We start from the raw sequence: 21982 nt of genomic DNA, 5'->3' as shown, positions 1-21982 counted from the left end.
CAAGCTTAATTTTAGGTTTAAGCCAACAAAATTATGGGTTTGTTTGGTTTTTTCATAAAAAGAAAATTATCAAAAACAATTGGGCCTGTTGGGCCAATAAACGGGCAACCCTATTTCTATTTCTCCTGGAGAATTGCTTTTCTGGCCCCCTCAATTTTTCTCTTTAGGATGAAAATATATTTCGGGAGTTATCTACAAAATATGTTAAATCCGAAGAAAAAAAAATGTCTTTTTAGAGTTATTTATCAAAAAGAGGGGGAAGGGAGTTAAAAAAGCAATTCTCTTTTTTCTGGTGTACAAAAACACCACATATTCAAAACTACTTAACTTGTTTATTTTTGTGTGTGGATATTTGACCCGATTTGTTCGAATGTTAGGGTTTTTTTTTGTTAAGTAGTTTAGTGGCTAGAAATTCACCTCTTTAAGATGAATAAGTGAAGTGTTCAGAATTCAAACTTCGGCCCCAACATATTCTTAAAGGTGAATAAGTAGAGTGTCTGGAGATCGAACTCTAAACCTTACATATTACAATACATTTTACCTATGGTACTATGATACTATGATAATAATATGACTATGGGAAAACACTATACCAAACAGATACTATATTGACTAACCGCTACATTAACGTAGGGATTATTTTTGTTGGTAATTCTAAAAACTCAATGATATAATTTGATCATAGTCACAATTTCATGGATAAATTCATCTATTCACTTAATAAACTTCACCCTATCAAGCTTAAATGTGGCGCGTAGGTCATCTAATGACATGCAAGCCATATGGGGTCAAGGTGATTCTCATAGATGTGCAGTGGTTACTATCAAACTATGTACTTTTTCACACATCCCAGTGGTCCAATGGGAACACATCGCTAACTATGTATTTTTTCACTTATTATATCTCATTTATAATAGTAAGTACAAGAAACAAATGGGATGGGAATTTTTTTTAGATAACCAAAACAACAAAAATCATTGAAAACCCACGCGTACAATTTTAACATTTTACCAATTGAATTAAAAACTTGTGGAGGGTTGAAAGCTCTCTTTACGTGGGGTGTTTGAGTGATAATGTGACCCCAAGTTAGTAAGTTTTATTTCTTCCAGTGGGTTAAATCCGTAAGACGGTAGGCCATTTTGAGTGAACAAAAACAGTAAACTTTTATTTTCACTCCCACACTTACTAGGACTAAATTACCCAACTTTTAGTTTCATCGACCGTTTATTTTATGACTGAGGGACCATTCAATTCTACTTGCACGTGCGGCATATGATTATTAGATGTTTGTAATTTTTTTCTTCAAATGTTGATGGAGTTTGAGACTAGTCGAGTATTTGGCTGATGTTTTCAACTGTGATTTCGTTTCTTCAAGAGATTAACCCGGGGAAGGAATCGTTCCCGTTAGTTATAGGTTCATTAACTGCTCCATTAGAGCGTTAAGTACGATTGTTTTCGAGTTTTTGCTACTTGACTAATAAATACATGTAAATAAAGATAAAATAGAAGAATAAAAATAGCTTGTGTCTAATACATTGTAGAAAGTAGGTCTTTACTGGCAAAATTATTCCTACGTGATGAAACAATGTGACATACAATGTCTAATCACGCTCGACTATTTTCGTGGATGGTGTGTTGGTTTTTCCTCGCTGATGGATTCGTGGTGCCCCACGTTCGGCTGTCAGCTTCACGCATCACACCATGATCCGTTGACAAGGTTCATCGTGTGCAACCTTCCTTTAAAATGAGTCTCCTTACTCATCCCTCCTTGCAGTTTGCGACGCTATAAACATGGAACGTGGGTTTTGTATCGTCCATTTTTATAAAACTTTGACTAAATCTGATGTTTCTAAGATGCGTATACTAATTTGTAAATTCGAGAAAGAATCAACTATCTCTCATTTGGATGTCATACCCTTCACCTAACCTTTCATCGGCTCACGAGAAAACTTGTCTAACCTTTAAATTCCTATTTGCCGATTTCATTTACTATGATAATTATTTTTTAGGTTTAAGCAAATGCCCTATGCATTGTGATATCAGTTAGTTTTGAATGATGAGATAATGAGACGTGACTGAATTGGTTGGGCGTGAACAATTTCATGGTTACCATAAAAACAGAAAGAGGCTGGTAAGAACTCTTATATCGTCCAACAAAAAAAGACCACTAACTCCCTTGATTCTTGCCAATCCCATCATGCAATAGTAATCTTGCTTCTTTCTAACTAATCCAACAATTTTCTTGCTTGATGATAGGATGATTTTCCCTATAAGTTATATTGATCAATTAGATGGACTTAATCGAACGGTCCATATTGATACAATTCATTTTTTTGAGGGAATGATGTAATCCATTTTAGGAGTCATTTTATTAAGCAAAGTCTTATGTCGTTTTTTCTTGGTCAATGGACATATGTCGTTTTTTAGTCAATAGTCATATGTCGTTTTCATTACGACTAATCATTACTAGTTTTAGTAAATTACACTCCCCTTTTGAGAGAAAGCTTGAATTACACTCCTCTTACTCTTATGTTATAACATACACGTCTCTCCCTTAAAAAGTAAAATTTATATTCTTCTTCTCTATTAGATGCTTGAATTACAACTCACTCCCTTAATCATTAAATATGCACTACACTTTAATCTATTTTAACATAAATAAATATTTTTATAATATGTAATAATTTTGAATCACCATTTAAAAACTAAATAATTTTGTTTTTTTATAATTTAAATGTCAATGATAATTAAATGTAAATATTTTGTTATTAATCTTATAATTTAGAGAATAAAATTCACTTTTAAATAACCATACTTAATCGACTTTAGCAATTTTTCACATATTTTAATTTTTTCGGGGTTGTTTCATATTTTATAATAGGGTTTAAAACTATATGTTAATGAAATTGTGAATAAAAAATAGCGAAAAATATGTATTCAAAATTTGGTTGTATTAAAATGGACCCACAATATTATTTTTCTTTGAAGTGTGTTTGATTTTTTTTTTGCTAGATTATTAGAAATAAAAAAAAATTATCGAGGGACTAAAGCGTAGATTTTAACATAAGAAGAGAGTGAAATGTAATTCAAGCTTCTCTCAAGGGAGAGAAGTGAAATATTTTCTAATATGTTTTGAATAAGAAGGGAGGAAAGTGTATATTTTAACATAAGAGGAGAGGGGAGCGTAATTCAAACATTTTGAGAGGAGAGGAGTATAATTTTCTCAAAACTTAATTGTAGAGATCATTCCCTTCAAATAAAAATCTGAATTTTAGATAATTTTCAAACTTCTTTAGACACAGTACTAACAAATCATCTAAAAAAATATTCATTCTTAAAATTCTTCAATTTATCATCCAAATAAAAAAATTAGTCAACTCTTCAAAATTATATTTTTAGACTTTCATGAAACAAACGCAATATCAATTTTATTATCAATTAGCAACAGTAGTAAACATCGAATGTTGTGAAAAACATAAGAAATGCAAAGTTTAAATTGTGAATTGTTCTCCTAAATTTCTTTGACATCGTCAATACCATAATATTCATTATTCTTACAACTCAGTTCCAACAGTAATAAAGTTTGCCATTACAAAAATAATAAAATAAACGTTAATTTAGTCCATAAAATATCATCATTTCTTCAATTTAAACATTAAAGTATATAAAATTAATAAATAACATCCGAATAGTTTGAACTCAATTGATGAATTTTATTATACAAGTACTATAGTAGTACTTTAAAGGCAATTTAATTGATTTATATGCATATTTTAAGAAATAAATTAATTGTTGAAAATGACAATAAGTTTTTCTTTTACATGCTGGACAGTACCACCACCTTTTTGTGTGTGTAGCTATGTGAGCGCGAAAAGACTAAAAATACACTCACTGCTCCACTCTGCCAAAGATAGTACTACTTACTTCAGAAGGTATGCATTTCATTGCATTGTTCTTCTAAAATAAATTAAAATTCAGAAAAAGTGAAAAAGAAAATAAAACCTTCTTCAAGTAAACTGCTTATTCCATTCCATAGACACTAAAATAAGTGCTTTTTCTTACTCTCTCAAACATATAATAGAAGTTTGGAATATTTTTTTTAAGTTATAAATAACTTTTTTTGTAGATCATTTCAACCTCAAAACCATGAGAAAGAAAATATGGTTTTTTCTTTTCCTAGCTTTCATGGAATGCTGCTATCTTGGTATGTTTGCTTGTATCTTTCTGTTTTTCATTCTTGTTTTTGTTCTTGATCATTCCCTTGATATAAAAATGCTAACTTGATGGTTGCATTTTTCTTGAGTAGTCTAGTTTAGCAGATCTTATTGTTCTTACGATACATTGATGCCAACTAATAAATTAAATAAAATATTCATTTTCTATTTTTTGTTTTTAGTTTTCTGATTTGTCATTGGAATGCTATTTTTATTTGGGGAGGTAAAAATGGTGACTTGTGTTACTTTTGCAGAGAAAATGGAATAGTATTTGACTCTTGAGCAAGAGAAAGTGTGCTTAAAGCTCTTCTTTGTAATCTTAGCAAGTGAAAGATAACTAAAATAAAGTACTCTAAACAAACCAATCTTCACTTTTCATCTTGTAGTCTAGTAATTAATCAGATAAAGGGAAAACTTGATTTTTTATGTTTTTGTTAAGCTCTTTTAACCTTTTGTTGAGTTACATTTCTGAGTATTGTGATGGAATATTTGCTGTATCTCATTTAAGCCATTATTTGCAATCTTATTTTGGTTTAAACCCTAAAACCATTCTGTGTTAGTATTTTGGTTTTGCAAAGCAGGACAGTTTTTTACTTTGAAGAGGAAGATGAAGGAAAATAGTGATAGTGTTATGTACTTTACTTACTTCCTTCATACTAGAATCCCTAAATTAGTCTAAAATTTAATAAATATTTGAGGCATATATAAAATGCGAGATCACTTTCTTTTACTGATGTTCTCTTTTATTGAAGGACCATTTCTTTTTCTTTTTGGCTCATAAAGTCCATGTTTGGATTCATAGAAGTTTGGCAAAATCACGGTGATGCATAATTTTGCTAAAGCTAAAAAATGCAGCTTTTTCTAATATCGCAATAGCACACCATAATTTACAAAGATGTATAGCATTAGCGGCCATGATTTGCTCTTTTAATGCATGTTTGGTTCCCATTTTGGAGGAGTCAAAATTAGTTATAGTTGTGTAGAATTGGTTTTGAAATGTTTGAATGTTGAGTAAAATTAATTTTGCTTATAGAGTTAATTCTAACTTGGAGCTTTTGCCTATTAAATTGTTTTTAGCTTGAAATTTATTGTTCCACATACTTTATAGTATAATTGTATCCAAACATAAATTACTTTCGTTCAAAATTAATTATTGTCATAGCAGAAACAAACACACACTTATTAGTAATTTTGTTTTTAGGCATGGCTAGGGGAATTGTGGTGCAAGAGAAATCAGATGCAGTGATTCCAGTTCCAGATGGAACATTGTCACCACCAGAAGGCAATACAACATTCCTTGATGGCACAACATGGTGTGTGGCACAAGCTGGTGTTTCCCAAGCTGACTTGCAGAATGCTCTAGATTGGGCATGTGGACTTGGAATGGCTGATTGTAAAGCCATACAGAAAGGTGGACCCTGTTATGATCCAGACACACTGCTTTCTCATGCTTCTTTTGCTTTCAATAGCTATTATCAGACAAATGGGAATTCTGATATTGCTTGCAATTTTGGAGGAACTGCTACTTTGACAAAACAGAATCCCAGTAAGTTCAATTTGATATGTTTTACTTTGGTGGAAGTTTATATAAAGAAATATGGGAATTCTAAATATGGGAATTCTAAATATGGAAGTTTATACTTTAACTTTTTGGTTAAAATGATGCTTATGCAATCTGTAAAAAGTATCAATTGTGTGTTCCTTACTGAATTTCTTGCTTCTTGGTGAATATATATCATTGTGCAGAAGATTTCAGTAACTTCTACCTTTCATCTTTGTTTGTCAATGGACTTTCATTTGTTTTAATCATTTTCAGTTTTATTAAATTTGAAACTAAAGTTTTCTATCTAAAATTGCAAAAAGTTATATGCTAATAGTTTGAAACTTAAAGTTTTCCAACTAATTTTTAGTTTGTTAGAAGATACTGGAGGATCACTTTTAAATGTGAGCTATTGTTTGTGTATGCTAGAAGTATTATTTTGTAGAAGAGAAAGCATAATACTTGATGACATAAAGATTACATTTGACACATTATTGTTGGGTGCTTTTTCAACATTAAGTGCAATGCACAAATGGACACCTTATTTTCTTCTCACAACTTTAATTAATCCAGCTTTGTGGAATTTGAGTACATAATACTTAACCGTTTGTGTTTTTCTTTTTTCTCTTCAGGTTATGGAAACTGTGTCTATTCTTCACCTGGGTATGTGTCATATCATATCATAACATTACTAATTTGCCAAAGTTGAAAGAAACTTACAAATATTTTATTTTACTATTACATTAATAATTAATAATAGCAATTCATTGTTTTATGTTACAGCTCTGTTGGTTCTTCTGCTCCACCATCACTGGGAAAGCATAACAAAAGTTTAGTGTGGTTGAAGCTCATTTCTCTGCTATTGTTTTCATACTAATGGATGTGACCAATACTATGTTATGGTCGGTGGACAAAAGGAAAAAGGAATTAGAGGAATGTTAGGGAGTTTAGCTTTGTTAGCATTTTGTAATAGTGGTCATGTTGATGATGCTAAGGTATTCTTAGCTTTCATGTTGGGCTAAGACAGGAATCTATAATTGTGCAAATTATATCTTTTTGCAGTGTACTTAATTTACAAACTGTTCGTTTCTTTTGGCGCCTCAATATTCTTTTTTCTTGTTTTCTGCTTGTTTGATGGCCCTCTGGTTTTTTTAAGGGTCCCTCCGTTTTTATAGTTGATATTTGAGCTGTCAAATAAATTGACTCGATCAGTTTTGATCTCACGAATTCGATTACATAAATGAGTTAGAATAGAGCGGTTCATTTGTTATTGAGGCGCATATTATATATTAAGATTGACTTCCCATTATATGGGTTATGTGGACTAAACTAGTCCGATCCATTTAATATAATTTTCTCATCTTTTTTGGTTTACTCATTCATTTTATTTTCCAAGTCTCTCTTTATATTTGTTTTTAGCCGGTCACTAATGTCACTTTATATTAGTTTCTCATGATTATTTATCTGATGAGAAATATGATTGGATACAGTGTGGTTTTTTCTACATTAACTGAACTCAAGTTTTATTTTTTGAATTGAATCAAATTACTATTATGTATTTAAATATATTTTTATTAATAATTTTAATATTTTTACTAAGTATAGCTTTTTTATATGAACTAATTAGACTGGGCCAAAAAACCCCAATTTTTTGGGCTTGTGTCCCCATCATACAGGACCCATTTTAAGAGCTTGTATTGGGGGATGTTAATCCGAGAATTGCTCTTCTCCCTTTTAAAATTGCTCATTTTCTTAATTATGTTCAATGTGAGTTCACGTTCGACTTTTTCAAGGTGAGTTAACTCACGTTGGCATGTGAATGAGCAAAAACAAAGGGAGAAAAGCAATTGTCTATTAATCCGTATTTCAATTGTAAGCTTTTCTCTTACTTGATGGTACCTTAAGCATTTTGTTTATCTTGGCTTTACTAGTATTTCAATTGTTTCTCTTGGTTTTACTTGTATTTCAATTTCTGAAGAATTTTATTGTCTCGTGTTACTGAATGATTTGTGATGGGATGAGATATCCATCTCTATCTCCATGTGATGAGTTATTGAAATGGTTACCCAATCTAAATGGTTAGTACAAATAGACTATTTGGTAATATGGTAGTTCTTTCTCACACGAAGTTGCCTCATACTGAGAAATTGTGTTTGACATCACCTTTGGAGCTTTTGGTATAACAGAAACTAGCTTTTGGTTAGCACAAATAAACTATTTTGCAAAATTATGTATAGAGAGGTTACTAAATCTCTAGTACAATCCAATCCCATAGTGTCCACTAATATTGTCCACTTAAATGAAGACTAACTAATACTATTGCTAAAGAGTGATTCTCATGTTGCCACATCTTCTATGATATATGATGGATTGTCTACGTTGATCACTATTATAGGGAAGTGAATGGAGGTAGATGCACCTCGTAGAGTTAGGGAGTGATTATGTTTGGTGCCTTAGACCCTCATTTGAGGAAAAAATAACCTTTTTTCTATTAGCCTCGGCAATCCAATAAACACAAAGTCCAAACCATCAATTCTAGTAAAAAGTCTAAATCTTTAATATCAAAAGAAAAGTTTGTTCTTTCAAAAAAAAAAGTTTGTGGATAGTAACCTCTCATGTTTAGTTTAATTCAAATATGAAGAGTTTTGTTCATCATCTTAACATTAAAATTTATTTGTTTAACAATTTCAAAAATATAACCATAAAAATATATAGATGAGGTCGAGTAGATTTTAGTGGTAAGATGATAAACATGATGCTTTTATGTTTGATTCAAACATTAGAGGATTCAAATTTCATTTTTGGAGATCAATGACCGTTAAATGCAGATTTAGCAATTTTATAATGATATTTATAGAAAAAAAAGAACAAAAAGAGAATTATGCCTATACATGTGAATTTTGTGTGCGCGCAAAGTCATATGAATTTTATTTTTTCGCACGTGAATTCATGTTAGTTGTAATCTTTACATGAGAACGTAAATTAATTCTTTTAATAAATGAGCCATTAAATCTAGCGCAAGTGATTGATACACAATGTGTGTGAGCGTTGTAGATTCCGAAGTATCGAGTTTGATTACTACCAATAAAAAATTATTCCATAAAATAAATATCCGAAGAATTACGTTCACATACATAAGTGTGTGTATATTTGCATAGAACAAATATTTTTTTTTCTCACAAAAAACATATTTTTGTGAAGAAATAGTTTTGTCTAGAACAGAACTAGAACCTAAATTCGAGGAGGGGTTTGGGTCATATAGAAGTGAAAGTGAGAGAGTGGCGTCGCAACGCACACAACGGCCCAATCAAATCAAACCACCCTTCACTCAATCAATCAATCGAGTGATTGTTAACACCGCTCCGTAGTTGTGAGAAGTGAAAGACTGAAACTCAAAACCCTATCGCATTTCTCACTGTAAAACCATCAACACCGAGAGAAACTGTTCGAAGATAAAGATGAGTATATGGAACTACGTTGTTACCGCTCACAAACCTACCAACGTTACTCACTCCTGCGTCGGCAATTTTACCAGTCCTCAGGACCTCAATCTCATTCTCGCGTCAGTATTTCCTCTTTCCCTCTCTCTCTCTTTTAGGGTTCTTTCAATATTTCTTTTCAATTTCTTGATTCATTTCTTTTAATTTTCATCCAGGAAATGTACTCGTATCGAGATTCACTTGCTTACTGCTCAGGGCTTGCAGGTATATATTCCAAATCTATATTCTCTTGTGTCTTTGCTTCTAAATATTCATTTTCAATTAATTGATTTCCACTAAAACTTAGTTCAACCATAAAGTGATTTCTGTTCGGTCCTGTGGAAATTTGATTTTCAATTATTAGTTTTTAGTGATTTATGTATGGATATATTAATGTAAAATTGAGTAGAATGTTGAATTTGAGTCTAAAAATCAATTTTAGAATCAAAAACTTCAAATTCTAGCTTTAAGGCCATGTTTGGATCAACAACTTAATTTGCAACTTATAGGATAAGCGCTTATGTATAAGATATTTCTGTTACAAAGTATAAAATAAATTGTTTTTGTATAATGTTTTCACAAGTTATATATTTGAGAGCCTGTGATAATAATAAGCGGAAAATAGGTTATTAACGTGTCACAGGCTGTCTCGATAGGTTATCTCAATCAATCTTTTTAAGTGCTTATGCCTTATGCCAGTAGATAAGCTTCAATTAGTCAATCAAAACATGGCCCAAGTTAGAATAAATTCTAATGGTAAAATCAATTATACTCTAAAGAAACCAAAAATGTCGAAATCAATAGAATTTATTTTGGCTCGTCCTGAAGTGGTAACGAACATCCATTACAGTTTTGTGCTTAATGCTTTTGTTTCGAATATGTTGTTGTTACTTTTTACATGTTCAATTTTGGATGGTTATGTAAATTGTAATGGAATAATCAGATAAATGTGAATTTTCTTTCTGCAGTCTATTTTGGATGTGCCGTTATATGGAAGAATTGCTACGCTTGAGCTATTTCGCCCTCATGTGAGAATCATAAAAACATCTTTATTTATTGAATGATATATAATATATTTTTGTTTTGTTCTCAAACTAAGGTATTTCTGGTTTCTTTTTATTTTCCACTTGTTTGTGTCTCAAACAGGGTGAAACACAGGATTTTCTGTTCATTGCTACCGAAAGATACAAGTTTTGTGTTCTTCAATGGGATACCGAGAAATCCGAGCTTGTTACACGGTATGCATGAGAAAACTCAAATTCTTTCATTTATAATTTCTTTTCAAAATATGTTTAGTTATTGTTGATGTAGTGTAGCAAGGTTTCACCAGCAGTCAGCTGTGGTTAATATCATATGGCTGTACTAGCAATAACATTGCGAATTTATTGATGCACTAGTTCATTTTGTTAATTTGTTTGGAATGGGGAAGTTCATTATTCATATGCAGTCTGTAAGGGCGTGTTTGCGAGTTGATTTTTGGAGGGCTAAGTCTATATTTTGATATTTATTTGATATTTAAAAAAAAATCAAAGGAACAACATGATATTATATGCTCATGTATCATGTTGCTCTTTCAATTTTTTTTTTTTTTTTTTTTAAATTTAAAATATATATCAAAAGATAGACTTATAGATTGACTTCTGTCTTTTTTTTTAAAAACAGTGTATTTGTAAATCAAAATCCATAATTAGACGTTTCTGATCGTTTTATCTATGTATAGCTATAGGCTTCTGTCCTAAACGTAATATTTTACTCGCTCATTTATTTGTTGGATTTTCTGTTTCATTTCTGCCATCCAGATCAATGGGGGATGTTTCTGATCGTATAGGAAGACCAACGGATAATGGTCAGGTATTAAAATTATTACACTTCTAATCAACCTTGAGTGGTGATTTGTTCACCCAATTCTATAAGAACATCAATGCTTGATAGTCTAGGATCAGATGATTTTTTTTTTTTAGTTTATTTCAACATTTTTTTTTTCACTCTGCAGATTGGTATTATAGATCCTGATTGTAGGTTGATTGGACTCCACTTGTATGACGGTTTGTTTAAGGTGCGCAACTTTTTCTTATTCTTTATCCTGTGAAAATGGATTGGAATGACCATAGACTCAGGTTTTAATGTTCAATTGTTCATAACTTGAATAATTACACGTTCATTGATGTCAGGTTATTCCCTTTGACAATAAAGGACAGCTCAAGGAAGCTTTTAATATCAGGTAATCACATCATAGTTTTTTGATTGTGTAGATGTACTGGTGTTTATTTTCAATTTGTTCTTCACTAAGTATGCATAAATCATATAATTATGAGTCAATTACCTTGATTAATGATTACCAGTTACCACAGTCCTGATTGCGTAAGCATGACCTTTGAACTTATGTCATGTTGGATATTGTGTCATGTTCATGTCTACATATCATTTTCTTTGAAACAGCAAAAGGAACTATTCATATATTTGGAATAATTTGTTTTTATCAAGTTTAGTAGAGGTTATGGTTTTAAAAGCCAACCTTCCTACCGGTTAGATGGTTGAGATACCTTTTTTTTTTTTCTTCCAAATGGTGGGACCCCTTCCCGGACCCTGCGTATGCATGAGCTTTAGTGCACCGGGTTGCCCGTTTTCAGTTATCTGTCATATTAATCATTTATTAATGTAGAAGAGACAATTTTTGTTGATAATAATGCCATCTTTATATGGAGAAGAAAAAAGAAAACATGTATGTAGCATAACTCGGTCAATGGATCAATAAATAGTAAGTTGGCCTGTTGCTCAATTCAAAATTAACTACAAATTGATAATAGCTCATTAGCTCCTCAACAAGACATGTGTTATAAAAAAACTGTATCATTCATGGTGGAATCGTTTATGGATTTATGGTTTTAAACCATTGGAAATACAGTTCAGTTTCTTTAAGTCTTTTGTATTAGGTTCCCGCTGTTATTTAAAAAAATGCAACCCTAGGTTTATTTTTGCTCCCCGGATCTCACAGTGGCTTGCAAGTTCGTTCACACTCAGCTTTCAGTTATGTTATCTTAGAGGACATTAAAATATGGGTGTAAGTGATCTTTTAAATTCTCCGAATGCCAGAGTTGTTGGTGATGCAGGAGGTTTAAGCAAATTGAGATAATTGGTTAGTTAGAGGAGACATATGTATAAATAGGATATATAAAGAATGCTGAAATATGTCTATATGCATTTGATTGCTTGTAAGTGAAAAGATAGAACCTTTGTGAAGGAGAAACCCTTGGGGGAAATCTTATGCCTCATTTTTATTGCCTATCGAATTTTCAATAATTCATTTCTATTCTTTTCATTACAGTTTCTCTGGGTCATAACTCATAACGGTAACAAATAACCAGTCTTTAACGTTGTTAAACAGTTACAGCTGTTAATTATTTTTTAATCTAAAGAAATTTAATAGTTTTTTTTCATTCTTATTTTCCTTCTCTGCTTATGATAATTAAAATTATGATCTCTTTGTTTTCAGGCTTGAGGAGCTCCAAGTTTTGGACATTAAATTTCTGTATGGTTGTCCAAAGCCAACTATCGTGGTTCTTTACCAGGTTTTTTTTTTGACACTATCTTACCTATCGTTTTGGGGGATATTAGTTCCTTAGTTCATCAAATAGTCTCTGAGCTGTTATTTCCTTTTGCTTCTTTGCTTTACCTTTCTCAACTCTTTTGGGTTGGATAGAAGGAGGGGAGATTTACTACACCCTCTTGATCTTGTTTGAATTTATGCATTTATCAACAGTTTTGTTCTTCAAATGCGTTGGAATTCTTCTCTGCCAAATTTACCTAGAAATCTAACACTTCATAGGAAGGCTTAAAAATATTATGGCAGTATGTGTTCAAAGGATGCTACTTCAAATTTATTGAGAGAGTTATTTGTTCATTTCACAATTTTTAGGAATGGAAATTTGTCTTCATTTGCTCTAAAGATTATGTTCTTGTAGCAAGCATTAAACCAGGATAATAATTCCTTTCGTTTTTCAAGTTAATATATTTGAGACAGAAAAAGATTTGTTTATGGGAAGTAGAATAGATAATTTCTTATATCATAGCAGTAACTAAAAAGGATCAGGATTGCATTGTGATCTGTATCGAAATTGTTGATGTTGATAGATGTTTATGACAATTTTTAAAATGTTTTTGGTTTCAGAGCCATATGTCATAGTTCTACAGTTTATGGTTGGACTTATACAATTGCATAACTTAATCTATTCACTGTTTGTATGATTTCATGTTAATGAAATTTGCTGCAATTTTTCCTATTTCCATTATGTAATATATTTGGCTCGAAACGTAACCGCTTTTAGCTTAACATTTTGATATTACATTTTCATCAATGTCAGGATAACAAAGATGCCCGTCATGTTAAAACATATGAGGTTGCTCTTAAGGATAAAGATTTTGTTGAGGGCCCATGGTCTCAAAACAGTCTTGATAATGGGGCTGATTTATTGATACCGGTTCCCCCACCACTCTGTGGTGTGCTTATTATTGGAGAAGAAACCATAGTATACTGCAGTGCTAATGGTTTTAAAGCTATTCCAATCAGAGCTGTATGTTAAATAATTGTATCTTCTCATTCCATTTAAGTCACATTGTGGATTTTCAAATTTTCATGAACTGTACCAATTTGTCACAAATTTTTGCGCTTGTCTAAATTATACCTTATGTACTTTTCAGGCAATTACAAAAGCCTATGGAAGAGTTGATCCCGATGGTTCTAGATATTTACTTGGTGACCATACAGGGTTGCTTAGTCTACTTGTAATAACCCACGAGAAAGAAAAGTACGCAATCACTCGTAGTTTTGTTTCAATGTCAGCTTACTATATTTGTTCTTTGTATTGTGCATTGGCACGTTGATTGATGGAATAGTCAGTATTACTATTTTAACTGCCGAATCTTATGATTTATAATAGACATTTATTTTGTAGGGTTACTGGTCTCAAAATAGAGCCCCTTGGGGAGACTTCCATTGCATCTACGATTTCATACCTTGATAATGCATTTGTCTATATTGGTTCAAGCTATGGAGATTCACAGGTGGGGTGAGGAAGTTGAAAATTATTTTATAAATTTCTTTTTTTTTTAAGTTAATACATACTTGAAAGTCGATTTTATCTGAAACTCTGACTTCCCGAAGCACTAGTTTTGAACGTCGCATGGAGTCTGTATCTTTTGTTGGGTTGCTTCCTTATGAGCTGTATTCAAAATCCAGACTCTCAGAAGTACTGATTTAAGTGTTGTTTTTTGAGAGTATGTTTTTGTTTATACAGTAAATAGCAAGGCTGACAAACAGAGTTTTGGTAAACTGGAAGAGGCTTTTGAAATGTTTCTTAAAAAACATATCCTAGTACACCAAACATAATTTAACAACATATATATGACAAATATTTAATATTCCAACTTCAAGACAAAGCAAATGAAAAGAGAAGGTAAAAATATAGGGAAATGCTAACATGTGCCCTAATGGCAAATGTCAAGGTACTAAAGATGGAAATTATATATTGGAAATTGTGGCAATTTATTTCTTAAACTTTTGATAATTAATTTTTTCAATAAATACTTACTATTTGTGGAAACCTTATCTTGTGCCCTTAGGGCAACATGTTAGCATGATCCAAAACATAAATCTACAAGACAATATAAGCAGGACACTGCCCTTAATCTCTATCTAGCAGTTACAATATGGAGTGTTTCACAATATTTTAGTTTTCTTTTATTGCTCTCTCATCCTGCTTTTAAGACCTTCAAAGTGTTTTATGGCATATACATTGCTGATTACTTTCACATCCATATTCAGACACACCTATTAACAAATTCTGATGTGTAAAATACAGCTCATTAAACTAAATCTTCAGCCTGATTCAAAAGGTTCTTATGTGGAAGTCTTGGAAAGGTATGTCAATTTGGGGCCCATTGTTGACTTCTGTGTGGTAGACCTTGAAAGGCAAGGCCAAGGTCAGGTTGTGACTTGCTCTGGAGCTTACAAGGATGGTTCCCTACGTGTTGTTCGTAATGGAATAGGTATCAATGAACAGGTAAGCCCTCTTTTTTATTGTCTCTCTGTCGGACCTTTGCATCCAAGACTCAACCAAAAGAAAAAGATTTTATTTTATTTTTATAATAAATAATACATGCTTTGTAAAATATTAATTTTCAGATGCATTCATTTTATGTAGGCATCAGTAGAACTTCAAGGTATCAAAGGAATGTGGTCACTAAGATCCTCAACAGATGATCCTTTTGACACTTTCCTGGTTGTAAGTTTTATAAGTGAAACAAGAATATTAGCAATGAATCTCGAGGATGAGCTGGAAGAAACTGAGATTGAGGGATTCTCTTCTCAAGTACAGACATTATTTTGCCATGATGCAGTTCACAATCAACTTGTACAAGTAGGTTTTTATCTATTTTTCCTACTATGGTGTTTTTTGTTAACTGAACACCTACATCTTTGTATAATTTTAGAAATATGGATGTTTACAAAGCATTTCATATTGTCAACAAAGCAAAGCAGTTCATAGCTGCAGAAATGCTGTCATGTGGTTTCTACATGACCACTTTTCTTTAATTTTAAAATTTTCTCATGTAATCTAATTTGAATAACAAAGAATGTACCCCATTTTTTGTATAATAAGGTACCCCTTTCGAACTGTTAATGGCATGTTCAATCTTCTGGATGCATATATAAAAATAATCTGGAGTCAAAATATTAGTATAATGTGTGTACAGATATTTTCATATCTTTACCCAAGACAGGATTTATTTCTTAGTACTATGGTGTTCATTAGATTTCAACAGTTGTTCAAAATATATATACTAGTGTTCAAATTTTTTCAATCTCAGTCTCCATTTTGCTGTCACTTTTCTTTCAAATGAAATCATCTTTATTAAAAGAAGATATTATCTTGTGTAGATTTGTTAACCCCACCGAGTGGGATAAAGTTTAGTTTCTGCTGCTGTTTTCTATTGTTTTTTTTCCAATTAATGTCAAAGAGTTATAGTCTTAATGAATACAAAGATTACTGATAGGTCATAATTTAAATCTAACAGAAAGAATTGACACTTGTTGAAATCAAAAGAACCAAAGTTTTGAAGAAATGTGTGGTTATTCTTGAAGTTTCTAGTGAATACTTAAGTTTTGCATTCTCCTTTGGAGTTTATCTATGACTGAGTAATATATGTTAGTTGATACCCTAAACTAAAATTCTTCTGTTGTACTATTCTATATTATTTATTTTAGTAAATTTTAGTCACCTATCATTATCTAATAAACCAACCTAACAGGTCACTTCAAACTCTGTAAGACTAGTCAGTTCCACAACCAGAGAGCTCCTGAATGAGTGGCATGCACCGTCAGACTATTCAGTAAATGTAGCTACTGCCAATGCAACCCAGGTTTGATTTGGATACTTTATAAATGTTATCTTCTAAAAGTGCTGATGTTGTTTGCATGGTTTGCTAATTGAAATGTGGCATTTCTAAGCAGAGTCAGAATCACTTTATCTTTCAAATTTCTTCTCCATCTCTTTCCCATGGGAATATCATGATATGCCTTAGCTGTAAGGATGTTGACAACTGGTCATCAACAAGCAGCTCCCTATCTTTAGTTTATAGAGTACTGGTTCCGCTAGCAGCTGCTAGTGCTATATGGAGGAAAGTTTCGTTTTAAAAACTTATAGGGTCATTGAAGTAGAATGTAATGCTAATAGCTGCTACCTTGGGTTAATTCTTAAGTTAAAAGGAGAAAGACGTCCTGAGAAAAATTGAACTAGTGTTTGTAAAACAGTTGTCACTAGTTTTTCGGGAATTTATTTGAACAACGATTATGTCTTCTCTAGGGGTAAAAAGGAAGATTCGTAGAGGCTTTCAAATTTCAATGAGTGTTAGATTGGTGTGAAGGCTCTAGTTTTCAAATGCCTTCTTTCAATATTTCATTCACTTAGAAAATCGTTTGCTTGCATTCTCCAAAGGTTAGTTCCCTAGAATATGCAAATTTTACTTTATTTATTCTTGGGTTGAAAGGGTTTTTCATCACTAGAAGACTTAGGGACTTGAGTATTTATTTATTTGTGGGATGCTCGGAAAAGTATTTAAGTGATTGGGTTTTTTTTCCCTTAATAACCAGCTTTTATTTTTAAGGGAGAGCTCTCCAAGTACATTTATACTTATCAATTGGTATTAGAGCTAGTTTTGGCACAATATCCTATCATGCTCAAAATTTTCCTCTTATTCCATTTAAGTCAATTTGCCTCACTCATTATTTTTACAGTTTTACGTTATGCACATTTCCATTGTTGCATTTTACTATTCCAACACCCATTTTGTAGTCAAGTTAGTAATTGTTGTTACACATGGAGACAGGTTTTGTTGGCTACAGGTGGTGGGCACTTGGTTTACCTCGAAATTGGAGATGGTATATTACAAGAAGTAAAGCATGCCCAACTGGAGTATGAAATCTCATGCCTAGACATTAATCCCATTGGTGAAAATCCCAATCAGAGTCAGCTAGCAGCAGTTGGAATGTGGACTGACATAAGTGTTAGACTTTTTTCTCTTCCTGACCTTAATCTCATCACAAAGGAGCATTTAGGAGGAGAGATAATACCTCGATCTGTTCTTCTTTGTGCGTTTGAAGGGGTATGCTTTCCTTAAGCTATCTTTATTTATGTTTTGCTATCCCGCTTCTACTCAGTTATTTTGTTTTTAAAATGCCCGATTATGATTTAAATTTACTCATCTCTCTCATTGTAAGTTAAATTTTTTTGTTAGCAATTTTAGGTTTTAACATATGTTGGTAGTTGTGGGTATATTTTACATTGATATCTTTTTTCAAATCTGCTCATGCTAAATATTTTTATAATGTTCAAACATTTACTTACACATTTGCCAAGCTTGCATTCTCATTTTCCATCTATTTAATGGTGGTTGCTTTCCTAGTTCAAAACATTGTATTAAAGTTTATCACGTTTACCATTTTGTTCTCCAGATATCTTACTTGCTATGTGCCCTTGGTGATGGCCATCTCTTAAACTTTATGTTGAACACAAGCACGGGCGAGTTAACAGATAGGAAAAAGGTCTCTCTTGGAACACAACCTATTACTCTACGGACTTTCTCATCCAAGAATACTACCCATGTATTTGCTGCATCTGACCGGCCAACTGTGATTTATAGTAGTAACAAAAAACTACTTTATAGTAATGTTAATCTGAAGGAAGTGAGTCACATGTGCCCTTTCAACTCTGCTGCTTTTCCCGACAGGTATATTGTTTTTGTTGCTCCACATTTATCCCCTATCGTTGTTTCTGGGTCTTGTACTTCAATGCAAAATCCGTTATTCAGAATGGTACTCAACCAATGTTAACGACTTTAACAGTTTAGCGATTGCAAAAGAAGGTGAGCTTACTATTGGCACCATTGATGACATACAAAAACTTCATATTCGCACTATTCCATTGGGGGAGCATGCACGGCGGATATGCCATCAGGAGCAAACTAGGACATTTGCTATTTGTAGTTTGAAGTATAACTCAGCAAGTGCTGAAGAATCTGAAATGCATTTTGTCCGCTTGCTGGATGACCAGACTTTTGACTTCATATCAGTTTATCCACTTGACACTTATGAATATGGTTGCTTTATAATTAGCTGCTCCTTCTCAGATGATAATAACGTGTATTACTGTGTTGGAACTGCATATGTATTGCCTGAGGAAAATGAACCAACCAAGGTAAATTGATAAATGTGCATTCTTCGGTATTGATTTAGTCAAAGCTCCTAATATCCTACCTTCATTTTATTTATTTATTTCAATGTGAGTGTAGGGAAGGATTCTCGTTTTTTCTGTTGAAGAGGGGAAGCTACAGTTAGTTGCCGAGAAAGAGACAAAAGGAGCTGTTTACTGCTTGAACGCGTTTAATGGTAAATTGCTTGCTGCTATTAATCAAAAGATTCAGCTGTACAAGTGGGTGCTCCGGGAAGACGGTACTCGTGAATTACAGTCCGAATGTGGACACCACGGGCACATACTGGCTTTATATGTGCAAACTAGAGGAGATTTTATTGTAGTCGGTGATCTGATGAAGTCCATCTCCTTGTTAATCTATAAGGTAAGTCTGAGTTTGTCTTAAATGCTGAAGTTATCTGTCAATGTCAAGTGTTCACTTTTCCAAGGTTACCATTTCCTTTTTCTTTCCTCTCTTATAGACATGACAATACTTTCTGGATGGATACATTAATTTTCTGGATATTGAGTTCTCAGTTTCCTTTTGTAATAATACATTTGTTGCTTTTCATTGTTTTAGCATGAGGAAGGTGCTATTGAGGAGAGAGCTCGGGACTATAATGCAAATTGGATGTCAGCTGTTGAAATCCTCGATGATGATGTATACCTTGGTGCAGAAAACAGTTTCAATCTCTTCACTGTTCGAAAAAATAGCGAAGGCGCCACTGATGAAGAACGGGGTCGTCTTGAAGTGGCTGGTGAGTATCACCTTGGAGAGTTTATCAATCGGTTTCGGCATGGCTCTCTTGTTATGCGCTTGCCAGATTCCGACGTAGGCCAGATTCCAACTGTTATATTTGGCACCATTAATGGTGTTATTGGGGTAATCGCCTCTCTTCCTCATGAGCAGTATGTATTCTTAGAGAAGCTTCAGTCAAACTTGAGGAAGGTGATTAAAGGCGTTGGAGGACTCAGCCACGAGCAGTGGAGATCATTTAACAATGAGAAGAAAACTGTAGAAGCCAGAAACTTTTTGGATGGGGATTTAATCGAGTCATTTCTTGATCTCAAACGCAGTAAGATGGATGAGATTTCCAAGGCGATGGAAGTTTCAGTTGAGGAGTTAGCCAAGAGAGTAGAAGAGTTGACTAGGTTGCACTGAGTTTATCCTCATTTGAAGCTTCTTTTGTTTCTTTATTCTTTATTCTCCTTGTAACTTTTTTCTTCTTTTTTGTGCGTTTGTTGGGGTTAGAATAACTTAACCATGTTTTATACTTTTACCATGGCTTTTGCCTTCAGTGATGCTGTGACTATGGAATGGTTTGCATTTGACAATGGATCACAAATGGTGTATGTTAATATGTAGAGGCATAACTGAGCTTTCCATTTTCTTTATGTATTATTTTTTCAACCTGTCAGTTACGTATTACAGTTGTATGTAACAAATGATTAAGTAGGGGTAAGAAATCAGATGGTCGAATCGGACGTCTTGTGTTGACATATTGCTTATATCTCGATGCGTTAAAAAAATGCTAATCTTGACAAAAAAGAAAAATGCTAATATCAGATTCTCTAATTGATTTTTTTTTTTTTGGGTACAAACCGTTGCTTTTGTTTGAGACCATATGATTACGTCTTGGTTAAATGTTGTCTCAATACTGGTAGTTATATGCTTTGTCGGTTGGATTCAAGAGATTACTTTTCCCACCCTATGGCTTTCCTCGCGCGCCCTATTTTTTTTTCCAATTTTACCCCTAGTCCAGATTTCGTAATCCGGAATGCATTGTTAGTAATTTTCAGATGTCTCCGGATTTTAAAATCCGGACTAGTATTTTAGCAGAACTTTTGCAATTTTAAGTTCTACAATTCTTAAAATAAAATGCAAATAAAATAAAAAACATAAATAAAAAGACACAAACATAAAAACAACTCATTTTATTAATATATGAACAATACATTACAATAATTTTCAAGTTTTTTAAGCTTATTACATAACATCCTAAATCTATTTCTAATCTCCTAAGAGCCTAATTCTAATCTCCTAAGTGCCAAACCACTGATATGTGATGGGACATACCAGTAGTTTGCTTATTGGAGGAAAACCGGAGGAGGAGAGAAGAGGAGGACGAGAAGAAGAAACAAATGCCCCTGAGGGAGGTGGGGGGTGCTCAGACTTACGCCCCGACAGACGAAGCTAATAACCACACTGACCCACATGACCCTCAGATGAACCGCCCTTCGTTGCAGCGCGGTTCCATCCTCATTGACCGTTCATACAAACCCTGAAAGTTTTCAACGAGGCCCTTATCTATGAAAGGCCAACGATGGAACACCATGGTTGTAGAAGGAAGAAGAGGAGGAGAGGGATGGTGTGAGAAATGGTGGGGTTTGGAAGGGTATTTATAGGGAGGGGTGGGTGAAAAATGGTTGGGAAACCATTAATGCAGTCAAAAAACGTGGTAAAACACGTTTTTTTGACTTGACCACCGACAAATGCGTGTGGTGCAGACCACCGGCCATGGCACTGAAGCGTTCCGGAATATACAATCCGGAATGCACCTTTTAGTTCCGGAATATATTTTCCGGATTAGTGCGATTATGGTGCTCTTATGGTGAACGAGGGGAACGTTTGCACTTCTTTGTAGGGCTAAGGACATTCCGGAATGTATAATCCGGAATGCTTCAGCATTGGATTCTTTTGAAAGAGAGTTTGACTTCTTTTGAAAGAGTGCCATCAATTAGTGGTTGGACGGTTACAACTACTAACACGTTTTCATTGACTGTATTAATGACCTAGGACTTGTTTAAGGCTAAAAATAGGCTTCCATCTTCAACAAATACATTCATTCTTCACTTCACCTCTTTCCTTCCATTTTCTTCAAATTTTTTAAGTATTGTAGGAGTGTCGGTGGTGTCATGGTCATTGTTGACCGTTCCTATGAACCCTGCAATAGCATTTCAGCTTATGTGGGGTTCATATAACGGTCAACAGAGACCCTTGAC

At 33.2% G+C, this 21982-nt stretch overlaps 2 protein-coding genes across 3 annotated transcripts; both read left to right on the top strand.

Moving 5' to 3' along the window:
• Positions 1-3852: 3852 nt before the first annotated feature.
• LOC146933539 (Carbohydrate-binding X8 domain superfamily protein) lies at positions 3853-6844 on the top strand. 2 transcript variants are annotated; one of them, XM_085705339.1, is made up of 5 exons: positions 3853-3932; positions 4127-4204; positions 5416-5760; positions 6387-6417; positions 6538-6844. In XM_085705339.1, exons 2-5 carry the CDS (start codon positions 4147-4149, stop codon positions 6629-6631), a joined length of 528 nt encoding a protein of 175 aa, XP_085561465.1. In that variant the 5' UTR covers positions 3853-3932; positions 4127-4146; the 3' UTR covers positions 6632-6844. The 2 variants fall into 2 exon arrangements, with proteins under 2 accessions (XP_085561465.1, XP_085561464.1); XM_085705338.1 differs by lacking the exon at positions 3853-3932 and adding an exon at positions 3959-4011.
• Positions 6845-8987: 2143 nt separating this feature from the next.
• LOC146933538 (DNA damage-binding protein 1) lies at positions 8988-20367 on the top strand. The gene is made up of 19 exons (XM_085705337.1): positions 8988-9316; positions 9410-9458; positions 10202-10261; positions 10380-10471; positions 11033-11084; positions 11227-11289; positions 11405-11454; positions 12727-12802; positions 13595-13804; positions 13932-14038; positions 14186-14294; positions 15092-15292; positions 15434-15649; positions 16542-16652; positions 17619-17894; positions 18244-18518; positions 18634-18985; positions 19080-19364; positions 19560-20367. The coding sequence occupies exons 1-19, from the start codon at positions 9213-9215 to the stop codon at positions 20139-20141; spliced, it is 3270 nt and encodes a 1089-aa protein (XP_085561463.1). The 5' UTR covers positions 8988-9212; the 3' UTR covers positions 20142-20367.
• Positions 20368-21982: the final 1615 nt, after the last annotated feature.

Source organism: Medicago sativa, chromosome 4 (assembly GCF_051527215.1).
Source record: "Medicago sativa cultivar Bolivia chromosome 4, Bolivia_mono, whole genome shotgun sequence".
Classification (NCBI taxonomy): Eukaryota; Viridiplantae; Streptophyta; class Magnoliopsida; order Fabales; family Fabaceae; genus Medicago; species Medicago sativa.
This window is presented reverse-complemented; position numbering and strand designations above follow the sequence as displayed.